The sequence below is a fragment of the Cydia amplana genome, chromosome 1 (assembly GCF_948474715.1).
Source record: "Cydia amplana chromosome 1, ilCydAmpl1.1, whole genome shotgun sequence".
NCBI classification, from domain to species: domain Eukaryota; kingdom Metazoa; phylum Arthropoda; class Insecta; order Lepidoptera; family Tortricidae; genus Cydia; species Cydia amplana.
Genome location: NC_086069.1, coordinates 8,457,897 through 8,478,595, shown reverse-complemented (window position 1 = coordinate 8,478,595; position 20,699 = coordinate 8,457,897). Strand labels below are relative to the sequence as shown.

The window sequence follows — 20,699 nt, the reverse complement described above, 5'->3', positions numbered from 1 at the left end:
AATAGAGTGTTTTCATCACTGACAATGAGTCAGAAACAACTTGAAGGGCACGGGGCGATACGTCACACCGCGCGGTTATCAATAACACTAAGGGCCCGATTCGGATTTTGATCTATTAGACATCACCAAGATACGATAACGATATTTTTAAGATCTAGCCTGTCAAATTTGACATATCCGCGATTCTGGAGATACTCTTGAACGATTTCCACAAGATATTATTGGGTACGATATTTTAACGTAAAAGTGACATTTGTTGCCCGAATTGAGCTGCAAAAGAGAACTACATAGTTGAAATCTAAACTACAACGTATCTAGTAACGTCAATGTGGCTAATTCCGTCATAGGGACTATTCCGTCCATTAGCGTTTTTCTCGAACAACGAACTTTTAGTTTCGGCAATCAAAATCAACTGGGTTTTTTTCTTACGATTAAAAATCAAAGAAATATACACTCGTGGACGGAATAGCGCCTATGACGGAATTAGCCACATTGACCTTACATATATCGTATTGTTCTCTAGTCTAGAACGGATCTTGTTTTCCGAATACCGCGGTAATATGGGTATTTGTCAAACTCTCGGCCTTTGTTTCACACCATTAGTTCTGATACTAAACAAGCAGAGCCCATGGCGTTATACCTAGGTATACCTACAGTAGTGCTCAATATAATCTATATATATATATATAAACGTGAAAGACCTGACTGACTGACTTAAATCTATGCACAGCCCAAACCGCTGGGACTAGAAAGTCCAAAATTGGCAAGTAGATTCCTTATAAGGTCTAGGGGTCCACTAAGAAAGGATTTTTCAAAATTCATCCCCTAAAGGGGTGAAATTTAAAAAAACTCTGCTGTGCGTGCGAAGCTGCGGGCAAAAGCTAGTAGTTGTATAACACTAGAGTAACTGGAGTAAATAATTGCAAAAAATAAATTATAGACATTCATATCACCAGAGCCTCAAGCAAACATTCAGCGATAAAAGCTTGTATCAAAAATATATTTATTAACATAACACTTATTTACTTCCAATATTATTTAAGTTTACAGATAAATCTGAATTAATGTTAAGTAGGTAATGCAGAAGAATAATAAAAAAGTTCGAATATGATTTTCATTTTCTCATTGACTGAAGAATTCGAACCCGCGACCTCCCAACGAACCAATCCCATGTTTGTTATAAAATAGTCATATAAACCTAAACTACTGGCCTCGACAGCTAAAATAACTTATGTAATAAAAATAAATTGGAACCAATTGCTACAAATAGCGGCCTTTACCTTCCGCACAATTGCATGGAGAATGCTACACTCGTTCTTCTATGAAGAGTCAAGGCCAGAATACATACATGTTTAAGGATTTTACCTTTGTACAAAAAAAGGAATATTATTAAACTAGAATCCGTATTGAATTTTGCTATATAAAAAAATCACTATAATAAGCGTTATTCATATATGTATACGCTTATAATGAATAAAAATGGTTTAAGATAAAATACGTTTTACCAGTTAAAACTTTTCCTCAATGACTTAACAAATTTAGTTTTTACAAAGTTATTTTGTTAAACATACGAGTATGAGTATTTTATAACATTAACTTTCAATTTTTTTATTAAAATATATATTTATAAGTAAGTTTACCTAAAAGACGAATTTTACATTTAAAGAGGTTTTAACGACACCAAGCGTATGACGTGCGTTGATGTCTTTTGCACTAGAACTTAGTTAAGAAAAACACACAGACAAGACATCCTCTAGCTAGACTGAGCATAGTAACGCTACCCCCTCTGCCACTATATACGGTAGTTTTACTCCATCTTCGAGTCAAAGTGTCAGAATCCCGTGCCGTGATTGGTCCGTGTCTTTGAACGGACCAATCACGGCACGGGGATTCGCTCACCTCGTCCCCCGCACCCCCGTATTTTTGACAGCATCGGTTTCATGAAATAATTGCTCTAAATTCCGTCTAGAGGATTCCTAGTCTATGAGAAAAACATGACATCTGCACAGCTCTCCCTCAAGCATTTACAATTTACTCTATTTAGTTTTAATACTAACTAGAACTAATTCATAACCTGTAATTAAAATCAGAATACGCCTGTAAGACTTCGATAGGTACTTCAGTGTGCGATGTTTTCTTTTTTTGAAGTGAAAACTTCTTTAGCGGCGCTGTGCACTTTTTGAGGTGGGGAAAAAATGTTAAACTCGCGACAAGTCGAAATCGAAAAACTGTTGTCCCAGAAATGTCATTGAGTTTTTCTTTATTGATTTAAATGCCATCTAGTGAGTTTCCGTCTAACTGGTAGTAATATAACTCGATGGCGCTAGATGGCGTTAACCTCAATTATTCATAGTGCTGCAGACATTTTGCACTAGTCTTTGAGTTTGCACTTCTGCCGCCACTCCCGGAGTGCAACCGGTTTTTTTTTCATATTAACACTACGAATTTCTCCAGGTTCGACCAAGGCAAATCAACGAAAGGCGCGAGCAAGCTCCGACGCGACCTAATCAACGCAGAGATTGCCAACCTGCGCGACCTGCTGCCGCTGCCGCCTTCCACCCGCCAGCGCCTCTCGCAGCTGCAGCTCATGGCCCTCGTCTGCGTCTATGTACGGAAGTCGAACTACTTTCAACAAGGTAAGGAATTGTTTTGCACCCCTGATTCAATGGTGACGGACAAGAAGTTATGTTTTGTCTTCTTGTCAGTCACCATTGAATCAGGGGTGCAAAACAATTGATGGAAAATTAGCTCAACTTTTTATGCACTATATGTTTGACTGGAATATTCTAGATTCACAAACTATTTTATCTTCTATCTTTCTTTTTGAGTGTATTTTTGTTATTAAATGGACCCATAGTTGCAATAGAAAGAGTAGGTGAGTACCGAAGGCGATTCGCAAGTTTCTTTGGCAGCTTATGGCTGAAATTATCATGGGGCGCTTTTTAAATTTTACTAGTGTAAATAAATTCCAAATGACATAAACACATATATAAAATGAAAAATGACGTCAATATTATAACGTGCAATGTCGCAAGCTGTAAATCATTAATAAAACATTAATCCCGACCCATATATATACTACATACGAGTATATTATTATTATTATTATAGCTTTATTGCTCAGTGCTTTAATATCATTTGTTTTTTTTTTTTTTTTTTTTTTTTTTTTTTTTTTTTTTTTTTTATTAAATTGGTTGCACTTTTGATTGCACTGATCCCTGCTGGGTAAAAGCCTCCTCAGTACCCTTCCATTTCTCTCTATTTTTTGCTGTTTCCATCCAGTTCTTTCCAGCTATCTGTATGATGTCGTCTGCCCATCGTTTTTGTGGTTTTCCTCGGCCTCTTTTTCCCCTTGGTCCTGGCCATTTTGTTACTCTTAAGGTCCACCTTCCGTCCAAGTATCGGGACAAATGGCCAGCCCATTTCCACTTAAGTTGTAGGGCTTGTTTTAGCGCATCTATAATTTTCGTTCTCTTTCTTATTTCCTCGTTTCTGACTTTTTGTATCTTTCTGAGTTATAGCATGCTCCTCTCCATTGCATGTTGACATGTTGTGATTTTGTTTCGAATTTTGCCTGTGAAGGTCCATGTTTGGCAACCATATGTCAAACTGGGCAATATGCAAGTGTCCATAATGACCTTTTTTAGGTTTGGGGGATAGTCTCCTTTTAATACCTCTTTCTGTGCCCAGTATTTCCGCCACGCACAGTTTATCCTTCTTTCTACTTCATTTTCATTGTTGTTTGTGTTGAACGAAACTTGTTTGCCGAGGTAGACATAGTCGTTTACATATTCTACTTGGTTTCCCGTAATCTCAATTGGCTTGGTTTGGCTGTTGGTCATCACTTTGGTTTTCCCTGTGTTCATGTACAAACCGACTCTCTTACTTTCATCTGCAAGAGTCTGCATCATTTGTTCTAGTTTTGTGGCTGATTCCGCAAAGATAACAATATCATCTGCGAATCTGAGATGACTGAGGCTCTTGCCATGTATCCAGAGTCCTTCGTCTTTCCAGTTTATTCTTTTAAAAATGCCTTCTAATACAGCTATAAAGATCTTTGGTGATAGTGGGTCCCCTTGCCTCACTCCTTTCCTTATAGGTATTTCTTCTCCTGTCGTTTCCAGTCTTACTCTGCTGATACTTTGTTTGTAGACATTTTTTATGATGTTTATGTATGTTTTGTTCACTCCACAGTCTTTCAGCGCACTCCAGATCGAGCTATGTGTTATACTGTCGAAAGCTTTTGTGTAGTCTACAAACAAGACTGGAATATTCTAGATTCACAAACTATTTTATCTTCTTTCTTTTTGAGTGTATTTTTGTTATTAAATGGACCCATAGTTGCAATAGAAAGAGTAGGTGAGTACCGAAGGCGATTCGCAAGTTTCTTTGGCAGCTTATGGCTGAAATTATCATGGGGCGCTTTTTAAATTTTACTAGTGTAAATAAATTCCAAATGACATAAACACATATATAAAATGAAAAATGACGTCAATATTATAACGTGCAATGTCGCAAGCTGTAAATCATTAATAAAACATTAATCCCGACCCATATATATACTACATACGAGTATATATAGATGGTCAAACCAATTTGTAAGTAAATAGGAACAAAAAAAACTATACTCATCCTTTTCTTTTGGGTGCTAGTACTAGTGTAAGACAAAGATAGTATGACTCTCTCTGTCTATGTATGAAATAAGACAGTCCTTTGACACACTATATATACTGTATTAAGACCTAATTGTAACGTATTCTGGCAAATAAACATTTCTATTCTATTCTATTCTATATCGCAAACTTACTCCCTATAGGTAACAATCCTAAGATGTACACACTTTAGATGCTCCATTGAATGCCACTCGAATGAAGCTCGTTTAAATTATTACTCATTAATCTGCCATCATCTATCTTTGAAAAGGGCAACTCCGGCTAACTGACCGTGTTAGCCGTGTGCTGTCAACGCTCGACGCACGGTTACGCTTGTTACGCTTACGTCTGCGGCTCAGTGTTGTGAATAATGCTTATTTTTAGGCTTAAAGACTCGACCCCTCAAGACTCGTTAGTCTTGAAGACTCGACTATATTTGAGAATTGTATTTATCTGGGGGCACGGCAGTGCCCCCGCCAAGTCGAGCGCGAAGCAAACACTGCCGTACCATCCTTTACTGGAACCATTTCGCCGCATTTTCAGGCCCCTATTTGAGAACCTCTGCATAAGACCAGAACGCAGAAATTTTCGTCATCCAGTAAGCTATAATTACATACTTAAAATCCAAAATTTCAAGTCTGTAGGTCATTTAGTTCCGAAGTTAAGCGAAAGCAAAGTTTCGCATTTATGACACTCACTCACTCACTCATGATCATCAGAATAGAACTAGTACTTCCCATAAACTCAGAGAGCTGAAATTTGGTACAGAGTTAGGGTTTAATGGCCACATAAAGGGAAAACCTAAAAATATTGCAATATCAGTCACGTTTTAAAGATCTAAGAACTGCATAAGTAAGTTTGTAATCCCATATAAATATATGATATTACAAAGTTACTGTTGCAGTTCCTACAAATAGTAGGTAAAGTAAAGGTACACTACGATGTACGATGTGAGTATGAATGAAGATATGTTTAGTTATGATATGTGTATACATAGTATGGGTATGAGTAGCCGAAAAGAAGGACTGCCTACAAAAAGAGATGAGATCCCATCAAAAACATTACATGTAAAAAAGTGCAAGTCTCGCAACGCTTTTACTACAAAAAAGTTTTGAGATGTAATGTGAAACCAAGTCGGTTATTTTAATCAGTGCCAGGGGGTGTTAAAACCGTATCAATAAGATATCTTTAATTTGTAATACATATAATGACTTGGCAATCGCACATAATGCTTTACTCGTACCGTACTCGTAAATATGTACTCAAACTGCAATTAGCGCTAGTGTTATGTTCAATTAGAAGTATTTTTAATAGGTTACGATGATCCTTTTGACATTATGCAGCCGTGCGATGGCCAAGTCATTATACATATTACAAATTAAAGATATCTTATTGATACGGTTTTAACACCCCCTGGCACTGATTAAAATAACCGACTTGGTTTCACATTACATCTCAAAACTTTTTTGTAGTAAAAGCGTTTTTGCGCGGCGCAGACGTTTGCGTATAGTTGCTAATTGTGACGCTGATAGTTTAAGTTATTAAAGCCTTGAACACTGTTCTGACACACTGTGTTCGCATGATAAAGAAATATAAAATAATTATTTTGTAGTTTACCGTTTTCAAAACTTAGGGAGATGAATTATGTCCGTTTTTGTTTAAGCTAAATATCATGAAAACGAATTACGTTTTTATTATGTTTTTGATTTTTTAATAACTGACCAACTTTGCTTTTTAATTAAGTTTAATATGGTAATTTTTCTCATTGTTGCTAAATTATAATTTAATAAAATTAAGTGAAGTGCGGTAATCGCCTACTGAGTTACTCCCTTTAAGTATGGTACTTACTGCAGAAACATCAATCAGAACTAATTGGCCGCTGCAATTACTCCATAGTTCCTCGAAAACATAAACAGTGCGAGAATTAGCCGTGATTGACGTTCTAACGACTTTTAAGAGTTCTAGTTAGGTACGTAGTAAGTAGGTAGTAGTATCTAAGTGCAAACAAAGTTAAAGATAAAAGAAATAAGTAAACTAGGCCTGCGATTGTACACAGTATAACACACACTTAACCTTTAAATTTTACTTATAACCGGAAAGTGTAGGGATGGAAAAATAATGATAACACCTAAAATCTAAACTTCTTATTTTGTATTGGTACCAGCAACTGTCCAGCTTGGACACTTTGGACATATTTTTTTAGACTTTGTAGTCTAGTCTTTTTTAGATTTTGCTTAAATTGAATGTTACGTAGTTTTTTTACTATATGAAAATATTTACTGATACTATCCCTGTTTTTAACTGATCCTGAGCTTTCTATAAAACTAGTCAAAACCAGTTTACAGTATTAATAAAAATCTCCAAGCATCCAACAATTAACAATACAACAAGCGTATTCGGATAATTGCCCCATACACCATCGACAGAAAACGCAAATGGATGAACACATTTACCAAATCTTAATACCTTTTTCTTTTATACAGAAGCATAGGCATAGGAATGGTTGCTTATGTTCCTTCACGGTCAATCATGCGTTAATGCAAGGTCGCGCATGCGGCTTGCAAAAACACTAATCGACGAAATGCTATAATTGCCTTACGAAAATAAATGTTTTACGGAAACTTCGGCGTGGGTTCCGCGTGTTTTGCCCCAACTTGTATCAATGTGGATGTCATATTACTGATAAACTGATTTAGGTGCAAAGATAGTAAGTACCTATTCATATAAGAGACCTACTGGCGAAAGCGAATGAAACTATTTGATATTACAAATCTCCTATAATTAATTAATAAACACAAATATATTTTATTGACAACAGAAAATGTTAGATTAGATGTGATTTTATGATTCTGGTATCCTTATTTTTTTAGTGTTGTAAAATGAAGTTCTTACAAGTAAAATAACGAAATTAGCATAACTTCCAAAAAATATGTATAAACAGTATCAGGATCTTAATAAAAATCGATATCAATAGCCTTTCCTGACTGCAGCATAGAACCCAAAATCCAAACCCCACAAATTACATAACCCTCTGGATTCCCACGATCAACAGTTAGTCGACTACTGTTTAAAGAATAAAAACGTTCGATTTTGATATGAAAATTAGAGAAAATTAGCGAGGCCGGTCTGGCTACCGACTGATGGTTATTGGGCCTAATGGTGCCCGCCGGCCGCGGCCGGTGTCACGCCTGCAACGCACGCCACTCGGCTTACATGGAGCACACACATTTCTAAAACATAAAAGTTTAATATGTACTTGTTAACAAAGTGCTTTTGTTATGTTGAACTAAGTATTCACTTATTCACTATTTTAAATATTTTCTTCAATCGAATGTGCTTTTAGCGAGTTTTTTTTTAAATAACTGTATTTTTCATAAACATGTATTTTAAATATTGTATACTTAAGTAATGATATTTATGACTCTAATATTTATGAAGTAAGTAAGTAACTATGTAAGTATATTATGATTATCAAGCAATAGTTAAGCAAAAATATGAAATACGATGTTTGTTTTGTTTAGTCTTTGTTGCACTTTAAAGCAAATGATAAAATAGATAATTTACCGATTTAAGTAGTATTTTTATTTTAACTTGCATCAAGACTTCTTTATGGATGTGTTTTAAAAGGTTCTTCTTCATAAGTCAACAACCTTTTTCTGTTGCACAATACTTCGACTAAATCTGAATCTCGCTGCTTGTAACAATGCGCTTGTAATTGTTGTCTGTTACAAGGATGAATAAATACATAATTTATTGTAAGTAATCCAAAGATGTTATGTTGACAGATTTCGAATAAACCTACAAACTGAGCATGGGTCGTTTTTTTACCTTCTTTCATAACCGCCTCCATGTAAGCCTCCCGCGTCACATTTCGCGAACATTCCCGGGACTACCGACTTCCCCGGCGTATCGCACGACGCGATAACGCGATTGTGCCGATCGTGAGAACAATGCCGGCCGGATCGTTTGAATTTTAAATCCGACTATATTGACGATCTGCAAACATCGCAGCGTACGCAGCCCCTGCTGTCATTATCATTAAGGTGACAGTCCATTTCCAACCACAGCTGCACTACTGTTCATTTTACTATGAAAATTGACAGTAACAGCGACGCGTTCAGTACCAATAGTGCAGCTGCGGTCACAAATGGAATGTTACCCTTATCCTGAAAAATTATCCGCAAGTATATCTTATACTTTTATACGAGCAACTATTGTAGATTTATTTATTTATATATATATATATATATGTATATATATATATATATGTATATATATATATATATATATATATATCGGGGATCTCGGAAACGGCTCTAACGATTTCGATGAAATTTGTAATATAGGGTTTTTCGGGGGCGAAAAATCGATCTAGCTATGTCTTATCTCTGGGAAAACGCGCAATTTTGAGTTTTGATATGTTTTCCGAGCAAAGCTCGGTCGCCCAGATATTAGTAGGAATTAAATAGATTAATTGACATACTTTGATATTCTACTTTACAAGAAAAAAGGAATTTCACATATTTTGTATTCCAACAATACTTGAGTAGTTGGAGTCTTATTAGATTATTAGAATACTAAAAGCCAACATATTTTGCTGACAAAATAATAGACATGAACTCCAAGATTATATAATTTTGAAATAAATAATACATGTCCTTTATACATATAAATATCGTAACATATGTATTTATCTGACACCCTGACACACAATAACATATTATTTCATTGCAAAACATTCTCAATATTGCTTAAATGCAAAAAATGACAACCTTTGAGAATTCAAAACGTTATTAAAATAATGATCTGTGAAGCAAATTAATAATTGCACTTTCATCCCTATTCAGGCCGTTCATTACACGTCAACCCAATCGCTCCAATTTGCTTGGTCTTATTACGTAAACAAAAGGGTTGGAAATGGCGCATTGTTGGGTGCGCATACGAGTCATAAATGCGGGTATTACTCGCATATGCGAATAAAATTAATTCGTGGTTCAAATTCAAACAAATTAAATTTTTAATTCGTAAGTGTACACTTACGAATTAAAAATGTAATTTGTTAAGTAATAAATAAAACTGTTTGTTTGAATTTGAACCACGAATTAATTTTATTTGAGCTCCCGATTAAATTAAATTTGTTTTATTTATTACTTCAATTGGTTTTCCTGTACAGTAATACATATTAAAGTGTACCAAAGTGACTCCATTCGTTCATTATTCTCGTTTGACGTTGTTTGACGTAAATACGTTACGTTTAGTGCCATCGGACTAAATTTTTTAACAGTGTTGGTACTTATGTTTGCAAATTTGACACTTAACGCTTACGACATTAAGCTCTTTTCTGTACGAAACATTTATCTTGACTCAAAATTTACGTAAGCGTTTTTATCATCAATGCAAATGGTGCGAAACGTCATTGGGATCCACATTTCTTGACGTTTTTGTTCTGCTTTGTGTGTCTATTTCTTTTATATTAAGTCAGTGTCTGACACACAATAACATATTATTTCATTGCAAAACATTCTCAATATTGCTTAAATGCAAAAAATGACAACCTTTGAGAATTCAAAACGGTATTAAAATAATGATCTGTGAAGCAAATTAATAATTGCACTTTCATCCCTATTCAGGCCGTTCATTACACGTCAACCCAATCGCTCCAATTTGCTTGGTCTTATTACGTAAACAAAAGGGTTGGAAATGGCGCATTGTTGGGTGCGCATACGAGTCATAAATGCGGGTATTACTCGCATATGCGGGAATTAGCGCGCACGCACAGCCTCCCGGTACGCTCTCAACAATTTCTGCATACCTCCCTGGGAACTATCGGCTTTCTTGTCCCTAATTAACTTGTAAACTGATTGGCGAGTACGAGGGTATTACAAGCCTTTATTTGAAGTCGGACGTTTCTTTGTATTTGTGGGAATCTTTCTAAAAAATCTCTGAAATCAATTTGTCATTAAAATATGAGTAAAAAGGTACTGTTATTATATATAAGCAGTTTTAGGGGTTGGCAGAGACAATAATAAAAATACTTTTTATCATTTTATGAAGCTAGATTAAGTCTGTGGTAAAAGGTAAGCTAGTTTTTCAGTTGTTTTAGTCTCTATATACTCGTAATTACATATGTTTTTCAGAAATAGGTAATTAACTACTCTCTCATAGAGTTCCAATTTAAATGGCTGAATCAGTTCCGAGATTGCCTCGGTGACTGTAGTACTGAACAAAGCTGACAACACTCTACTGATAAACAACATTAAGTGCTAAACACATGTAATGTAGTCCTTTACATATTACATTCCTTAGCCATGATATCGCAGAATAACTTTTCCAACCAAGTACTTTACTCCACCTTGAATTTCTAAATAAGACTTTAATATCTTGGATATAGAATTTAAACTTAAAATAACTGCAATAGCGGTGTAAGAGTTACTGAAAGTAACGTGGCGGTATGTAGATCGATGTGCGTGCACTGCTAAGTGATCGCTCAAATCAAATAAATGCATCGCTGTTAGCTGTGCGTTGATAGAGTTAAAAGGGTAATAAATAAAGGCCAATAACGCGTAAGGACTAATAGGAATACTTTTATATGTTTGTCAAACGAAAGTATGTAGTCCAAAAAGGGACTATGTACCAGTGTGCGTGTTAAATAAATATATATTATAAAAGAAAGTGTACAATGTGCGTGCCGCTAAAACTCAGAAATGAGCCCCGATACGATCGAGGAAGTTTTATGGTGTGGTAGCCCTCTATCTCCCGTCCATGAAGAAGTTTCCCGTTTTTACCTGAAGCGTGTGCGTTTTTACCTGAAGCGTGTGCATTTGAAGATATAAGGGCTGAAAGTATCGCGCAGACCCAGACCCAGTAGCAGTCATATTGTTATTGAATATTGAACCTTAACTTAATAGTCGAAAGCTCAGAATAGATCGTGAAATATGTACCTTCAAAAATGTGTACCTGGCGGTCTAGCATAAGTTGCGTTCTCGTGCGCGAGTCCATACTTGAAGTCGCGCTTGCTGTATGAAGTCGCGCGCGAGAACGCAACTCATGCTAGACCGCCAGGTACACATTTTTGAAGGTACATATTTCACGATCTATTCTGAGCTTTCGACTATTAAGTTAAGGTTCAATATTCAATAACAATATGACTGCTACTGGGTCTGGGTCTGCGCGAAACTTTCAGCCCTTATATCTTCAAATGCACACGCTTCAGGTAAAAACGGGAAACTTCTTCATAGACGGGAGATAGAGGGCTACCACACCATATAACTTCCTCGATCGTATCGGGGCTCATTTCTGAGTTTTAGCGACACGCACATTGTACACTTTCTTTTATAATATATATTGATGATTAGCATAATTATCTTGCAGTTATATCGGCACTCTCTTCTCTCTCTTCATCCTCCATCCTCGCTTTCCAGTTCGTATTCTGAAGGAGTCGAGGGACCCCTTTTATCACCTACCTTTAATGTCAACAGTTACAATAACTTGGTATGAAAATTGGTTAGGTACATACATAGACAAGGAATCCTCTAGACGGAGTTTAGAGCAATTATTTCATGAAACCGATGCTGCCAAAAATACGGGGGTGAGGGGGGACGAGGTGAGCGAATCCCGTGCCGTGATTGGTCCGTTCAAAGACACGGACCAATCACGGCACGGGATTGTCTCGAAGATGGAGTAAAACTACCGTATAAGTGGCAAAAGGGGTAGCGTTACTATGCTCAGTCTAGAGGATGTCTTGTCTGTGGGTACATACAATCGTCATGATCCTCCTAACATTGTCCTGGTATTTTGCTTTAGTTTTTCCTGGGGGACCCCAGTCTACTCAGCAATCCCAAGAGCAGACATAGGGACTAGTTTTTGCGAAAGTAACTGCCATCTGAATTTCCAACCCATAGATGAAACTTGACCTTACCTACTTATTGGGACAAGTCCGGTCTCCACACTACGTTTTCCTTCTAACGGTTGGTATAAAATCAAATGTATGAATATGACCTACATATAACTTGGTTAAAATATAATTAATTTTTATAATTGAGCGGTGTGAGGAATTTATGACACCAGTTTTACATTTAAATTATCAATAATTTATCACATTTACCTAAGTATGATCTGAAAATAGACATAGCTAATGTTAGGTATCTTTTGAAGTCCATCCTTGTGAGCAAACGCGCAATTATCGATGCATTGCTTTAGCTGCAAACACTGCAATTAGATGCACCACGGGCATTTGTTTTAAATAGTACCACTTCAACTGTTGTAACGTCATTCCTACTAAAGGTGAAGCTACATACATAATAATAGTTACATACTTAGAATGATACATGTACGATTGTACGCTAAGGTTGGTATTAATATTATAAATGTGTTTTATGTCAGTATGTTAGATCCTCTATCACGCAAAAACGCCTAAACGGATTTCAATGTAATTTGGCACAACCTGGGTTACAACCTGAAAAAAGCGGCCAAGTGCGAGTCGGACTCGCCCATGAAGGGTTCCGTATTTAGGCGATTTATGACGTATTAAAAAAAAACTACTTACTAGATCTCGTTCAAACCAATTTTCGGTGGAAGTTTACATGGTAATGTACATTATATATTTTTTTTAGTTTTATCATTCTGTTATTTTAGAAGTTACAGGGGGGGGACACACATTTTACCACTTTGGAAGTGTCTCTCGCGCAAACTATTCAGTTTAGAAAAAAATGATATTAGAAACCTCAATATCATTTTTGAAGACCTATCCATAGATACCCCACACGTATGGGTTTGATGAAAAAAAAAATTTTGAGTTTCAGTTCTAAGTATGGGGAACCCCAAAAATTTATTGTTTTTTTTTCTATTTTTGTGTGAAAATCTTAATGCGGTTCACAGAATACGTCTACTTACCAAGTTTCAACAGTATAGTTTTTATAGTTTCGGAGAAAAGTGACTGTGACATACGGACGGACAGACGGACAGACAGACAGACATGACGAATCTATAAGGGTTCCGTTTTTTGCCATTTGGCTACGGAACCCTAAAAAGACTTCGGCAATAAATGAAACCCTAAATGGGCTTTACAATTTAGTAAGAGTACTGAGGGGGTGGGGGGAGGGTCACTTGAACTATTTATACGCAGATGAAGTCACGGGCAGGGGCTAGTTAGATATAAATTGTAAACTTGATTATTAGTAATAACTATAACCACCAGTTCAATTTCAATAAAATCATAAAAGTAACCATGATGAATTCATTTTAATAATCAAGTAAAATATAACAATAACCTTGAATACATAATCTAACTAGTGCACAATTATTTTAGGATGACTATAAACAATAAAACGTCTCTTTAGGTATTTTATTACATGACAGCAGTATCTAGCTAAAGATATTAATTATAACATAATAGCAAGTATCTGACAGTAAAATGCCTCAGGCTATAACAGCAATTGTATGAATATATTTTGTGTACCTTATTACCAATAACTTTGTTGAAGTGTCTAAGGCTAATCTGGGTCTCTTAATTTTAATACGTGGGATGAATTTAAACGTTCTTTGATAATATTGCAGTATACATATATAGTATACTGTAACATCTATAAGTAATAACGAGATTCGTTTGTATATTTGGCAGGCGTGCTAAGAGTAGTAACACTAAAATTTAGCATGTGATAGTAATTTTCTTTTTTTTATCATTATTAAGTACACATGTTCTTATATTAAATTTCTCGCCGAACTTATGCAACAGGTCAGTTATATTTATTTATATACCTAAATTGTAAGATTAGATTATACACTATGTGCATGCATGCCACCATAATTAAAATGTGATTATAATGTATGTGACACTTAATCAAAAATAGCCTATAACCTGTATAACCCACCGATAGAAGCCTTTTCTTATCGTACAATAAGCTTAGCACAGGAGCGCCGCGACAGTATCTCGCCCGCGAGATAGACTACCCGTGTTTTACTGAGAGTATTAATTAGAGAGTGACAGGTAGTATATACTCGTATCGCGGGCGATACTATCGCAGCACTCATATACATACATGTACTTACACATTTACTAAATCTTAATTAAAATTAAAGCAAAGCAAAATTAAACATAATATTTCATCGATAGACGCACCTATCCGCACCTGTCTCCTGTTAGTGACCAAGTAATTTTCTGCCTTATTTAAAATTCAAATTCATGGTAATGTGACACAGCACCAAGCTCTAATTGGATTAACGTATCTCCATACCCAACTAACGTAAGTACAGGATGTGTAATCTATGTACATTATCGGTTCCTTGTACTCATGTTCATGGTGTTAAGTTGTAGATAAAGACTGTTGCATTATTAAATAGCACCATAAATACATAACAGCCTATTAAATGCGAAACTTAAAATACATTGAACAAATTTAAGTTTGTTGAAACCGCAAAATATATAAGTATCTATTGCATAGTGGGTTGACTGTAACCGGCCTGCATTAACGTGGTTATCACACTGACGCCGCAACCGGATGCGTTGAAGGTGTGCAAGTGAAACAACACTATGACATTCCATAGCGTTGTCTCCCTCGCTCGCCGTCGCCGCATCCAGTTGCGGTGCTAGTGTGAATACCGCCTAACTCTGTCTGCTGCCTTAATCTGTCAACACGGTACATCTACGTACACCTCCTAAGAGGTCGATAACTTATATGTACGGTACGAGTCTTTAGAGTTACAAGCGCTCATAGGCTACGGTGTTCGCTTACTATCAGAAAAATCGTATGACTGTTTGTCACTATCATTGCATAAAATATTAGCGCAGCGTACCTATCTGCCTTTGGTGGGTTCCATCTTGAGATCGTCAAAATCTAATGCTTATAAGTACTTAATAATTCTAATTTATTAATGCGGTATAAAAACATAACCCTGTACTTATACTTTATTAATATTATCATATCTACGTTTGAAGCTCTAATAAATTATGAAGCTATAAGCTTTTAGCACAGTTGCAACCCGTACGCAAGGGTTTGGGTCAAGGCCCAGCCGATAGGTCTTATTTATACGGCTGATACACGCCTCGGCGAGATTTATTGCGCTTTGCCCACTGTTATTACTTGTTTTCATATTAAATTACCTATACATCACCGTTACTGTGAACAGGTGTAGCGTCCGTATGTTTGTTGTGAAGTTGTTATAGGACAATTTTGTAAAAATTATAGATAAATTAATATATTTTGGATATTATAGATTTTACTAGGGTAGTAGAAAAGGCTAAATATATAGGTAGGTTCCCTTTTATACCAAGTATTGTATGCATGTTAATATGTTAGTGAGTAAAGTTTCAGTGCTCCCTAAGATAGACTGTGTTGAAGACTTGATGTCGAGTGTCCTGCATTAAAATGTTTAAGCTCAACATTGTAGTACATATCCTCATATATCTGCCAGTTAAGTTAAACCCATGGGACATCTATGGTGTTGGAAACTCATTGACCTATCAAAAACTATCACTATTAAACGAACTTTTACAATATTAAACGATAATAAAACATGAAAAATTGTTATGTTAATAGATCCAAAACAATAAATGTAAGCAAATCAATAAAACAAAACATTAGTTTATTACGATAACAACAACTCATACCTGCACAAACTGAAATTATTACTTACCTACCTATCCTCCGGCACCGCGTTCGCATTACCATAATCTAAGATATACAACGTATAATATTGATGCAATCAAACAACAATAGCAGCATTATTAAATACTTGAACCAAGATTTCCTGGTCCGTTTATTAAAAAAAACATTTAGCAGTTCGTACATAGGTAAAAATATACTTATGCGCTACTAGTGTAGGTACTAGTTTTGATGCGTATATGATCTACTAAAATATATATCTATTTTTTCTGGCTCAGCTCATATATCAGAGGCATAAAAGTTTCGAAATCTTACCCAACTGTCAATTATATTTCGTGATGGCTCAGGTCAAACCTAAATGGTAACGTATATTTCGCAAACTACAATATAAACATTAAGAAACCAAACATAACCAACGCTCATAACCAATATTGAATTTGCTCTAATACAGTACCAGAGCGAATTCGACAAATTTTATGGTTTTATTGGAAGTATTTTATGTAACTAACTACCACATTGCAGCAATATTCTTAATTAAATTAATTGTCAGCAAGTCCACCCATGGCCTATTCTAATACTAATAACAATTAAGTACTTTGGTAAGGTCGGAAATAATTATTTTTTCGTATCGATACATACAATTGATTACAACACGATTGCGATTAGATACAATAACCGATTCAAATCGTTGAAAGATGTTAAACGTTAATAATTAAATTGTGTACCTACGTTACTTATGCGTTGTCTATGTAGTGTAAAATGAAGATAGACTACTTTACTAACTAGTCAATTCTTAATAAAACAAACAGCAAACGGTGACGTCACTAATTAATACATCACGATAATATAAGCTTTGCTTAGGTATTTTTTAATTTTTCAATCATTTATCTATATAGTAGGTATGAAGCTTTCTGGATTCGGCTTTATTTCAAATACCTATATATGGGTGTGGTCAGTAATACGAGCAAAAAATTGTTGGCTGTATCCCTCATACTGACCAACATTTGTTCAGCTACTTTTTATTTACTCTAAAACATAAAACCATAGGTACATGTTATTGCGCATAAATCAGTGGTTCCTAACCTTTTCAGTCCGGTCACCCCTATGACTAACTAGGGAACCTGATTTTACCCCTCCTCCCAATGGTAATAAAAAATAAAACGTGTACGTTTGTTGTATTGTTAAATTAGGTTAGCTTATTACCCGTAAAATACCAGTTTTACCCCCAGGTTAGGAACCACTGATATAGAACATTGTTGTCTCTTAATATGACCAAGAAAACTCGTACAATGTTAAAACTCTACGGGTTTCCCGTAGTCACGTTAATTCTGAATTACTGCATTATTAATTTTTTTCTACTCCCGTACTTTTATTTGTCATTTAAAGGGTCGTGCACACACCTTTAAAACCCCACCTTATAGTTGTCAAGACAAGTCTTTAGTCTATTCCCCAAAAAAGAATTTGTGCATACACGCAGTATCTTTTTGGCGATTTTACGATACTTCGTGTAATGACCACTTAAAAAATATTGAATGAAATACAGTGTTGCCAACCTTATTTTAAATGTCACCTCTGACAAATAAGTGAACCATAGACATGTTTTTTTAAATTTCATTCATTCATTCATTCTTTTCCCGCCCCTACCCTCCATGTTTGCTACTTCTTGAATTAAAAATATTTGTTTAATTTACAATTTTATTTCAAAGTAAGTGCTTGGTCGTAGAAAAAGTATTGTATGCAACGTTGTTTAACTGAGTCAAAAAATACTCGTGGCGTCTTTATTAACAATTTTCGGCTTCGCCTCAAATTGTTACTCATGCCACTCGCCTTTTTTGACCTCTCTTAAACAACGGTTGCATAAAATACTATAATAAACTTACGTTTATGAGCCTAAGCATTTTTTTTAAATGAAACTTTAATTCAAGACTTAAAGAAATACATACATACATTGTGTTTTTACTCCAGTGTGACATTATTGACCTTTAGTCCAACTCGTACACGTACTTGTACCTTCAACTCGAGTCTCACTTTCAATTGTTTTATTAAAAAAACCGGCCAAGTGCGAGTCGGACTCGCGCACGGAGGGTTCCATCAACAAAGAATAGAGCAAAACAAGCAAAAAACGGTCACCCATCCAAGTACTGACCCCGCCCGACGTTGCTTAACTTCGGTCAAAAATCACGTTTGTTGTATGGGAGCCCTACTCAAATCTTTATTTTATTCTGTTTTTAGTATTTGTTGTTATAGCGGCAACAGAAATACATCATCTGTGAAAATTTCAACTGTCTAGCTATCACGGTTCGTGAGATACAGCCTGGTGACAGACGGACGGACGGACGGACGGACGGACAGCGGAGTCTTAGTAATAGGGTCCCGTTTTTACCCTTTGGGTACGGAACCCTAAAAAATACTTATTAGTTACGAAACAAAAGGTCATCTCGACCGGTAAGTATTGATGATTTCATCAATGGTACATTGTACACTGAGGAACCACTAATATTTTTTGTTAATGAAAACATGTAAGACAGAGAAGGTCTTACCGAAGGAGCCTTATCGGATTTAACAGTTCAATCATATGTTATTTTCAAGTATCCGCGGTTCGAAAACTGTTTTTTTTTATTATGGATATATGTATGAGTATACATTGTCCCTACTTTTTAAAATTATTTTTAAAGATTCTTTACAATCCGTTTTTGTTTGTATCTCTTACTTATTTATAATATATTATATTTATTATTAGATTATAACCTCCTATAATCTAAAAAAAGAGTTAATATACAAATAAATCGGATCAATATTAAACTCTGTGTTTTAGCATATTTTTCTATTAAAATAATATGATTGCTACTAGGTACTAATTATTGTCCATTTTTTACAGACATAGATTGCTTGTTAGGTTTCTACCTATTTAAATAAGATAAATCGGACATCAGACATCACATTGTGATTCTACGATCACTGAATTAATATTGATGACTCAATCATTACAAGCTTCTAGCCAATCAATAGCAATGATAGCTTCAAACCAAATTTGTGAAAGATATAAACATATATATTTAATTAATGTCCTATAGTAATGTGTAATTTTTGATAGTCAAGTGTTGACAGCCAATTTAGATATACAGTGTGTAAGTCTAATACGGGCAATAAATTAAACCAGATATAGAATTTACCCGTCTTATCATTAATTAAAATGTTTTTTTAAGTTACACTTAATTATGACCCCGTGATTAATTTTTTCCACATGTACCGAGCAGCAATGTACTGCAAACATTAAGAAACAGAAGATGACATGACATTACTAGATACGAGCTTTTTATAGTAACTGCCAACAAGCGTTGACAGTTACTTTAAAAAGCTCGTATCCCGTAACTTGTGTGGTGTATTACATTGCGGGCCGAATTATTTTGTATGGTTAAAATTTTCAATGCATTTCTAAGTAAAATCTATCTCAATATACTTTTTAGGTCCTATGCTAACCACCGTTTAAATATTCGCCCGTATTGGATTTACACACTGTATTCTTGATTTATTTGTATAATAAATTAGGTGTTTGATTTTTATACAAGTGATAGAATCGTACGTGAATATTCTGTATACGCACAAGTACACATTAATTATGTTTATTGGCAAATAATTTTTGTCCAATATATTGTTTAATTATGATGATTTACTTAATAAAAGTCGGGTTATCCGTCTGTATCGGCCCTTAGAATATGTTTCTCTCCGCTACCTTCTTTACATAAAGCTTGTGCTTATCTAAGCGCTTTACTAAACGCGCGATGGTTACCTACTGATTACAAGTCTGCGGCCCGCAATTTCGTTATGATTCATAACTCATTATTTCCACTTACTGAATGCCTTTAATTACATCTCCGAAAGAGTAACGCGGCCCCAAGTTTCACTTTTCAACACCTAGGTATAAATTTATTTACTGTTGCAATGCCCATGCTTTCAATAGGTATATATCGTTCTACTGGTAGATCCTGTGACTTTGTCTGTGTACATTCGAGTGTGACGTGGATACCTAATGTTTACTCGTGGCTGTCAAACAACATATTAAAATATTTGAAATTCAATTTAAAAAACGGCATAATTTATTTTCATATCAGTATATATTATTATTTAGATTGTATTTGTGTATTGTTTAAATTGGTAATAACCAATTTAAACAATTTTTATACTAGAAAACAATTAATATATCACTGGGTTTACACAGAGCTATTGCATCATAAACATTATCTACATACATTGTGATAAACATTTAGATTTTTTTAAACAATCAGACATACAGACATACATCTAAATTAGTAAACACAAAAATACGCATTGGGTTAAGATAAAGACCATCAGTCGACATCGTTACTCTATCTAATTTCTAATCTAACTACAGCTTAATTAATAGTCACTTGTTGAAATCGATTTTAGACTTGATTTATTCATCGAG

The 20,699-nt window shown here is 35.2% G+C and overlaps 2 protein-coding genes across 4 annotated transcripts in view; both read left to right on the top strand.

Moving 5' to 3' along the window:
• The window catches only part of LOC134663192 (golgin subfamily A member 5), a 379,694-nt gene that overhangs the window by 49,608 nt on the left and 309,387 nt on the right, over positions 1-20,699 (top strand). The window lies entirely within an intron of this gene.
• The window catches only part of LOC134663181 (PAS domain-containing protein cky-1), a 144,966-nt gene that overhangs the window by 50,227 nt on the left and 74,040 nt on the right, over positions 1-20,699 (top strand). For both annotated transcript variants that reach the window (XM_063519563.1, XM_063519554.1), the window contains exon 3: positions 2,455-2,636. In XM_063519563.1, the coding sequence (XP_063375633.1) occupies positions 2,455-2,636 (182 nt within the window). The remainder of the gene's footprint in view (positions 1-2,454; positions 2,637-20,699) is intronic.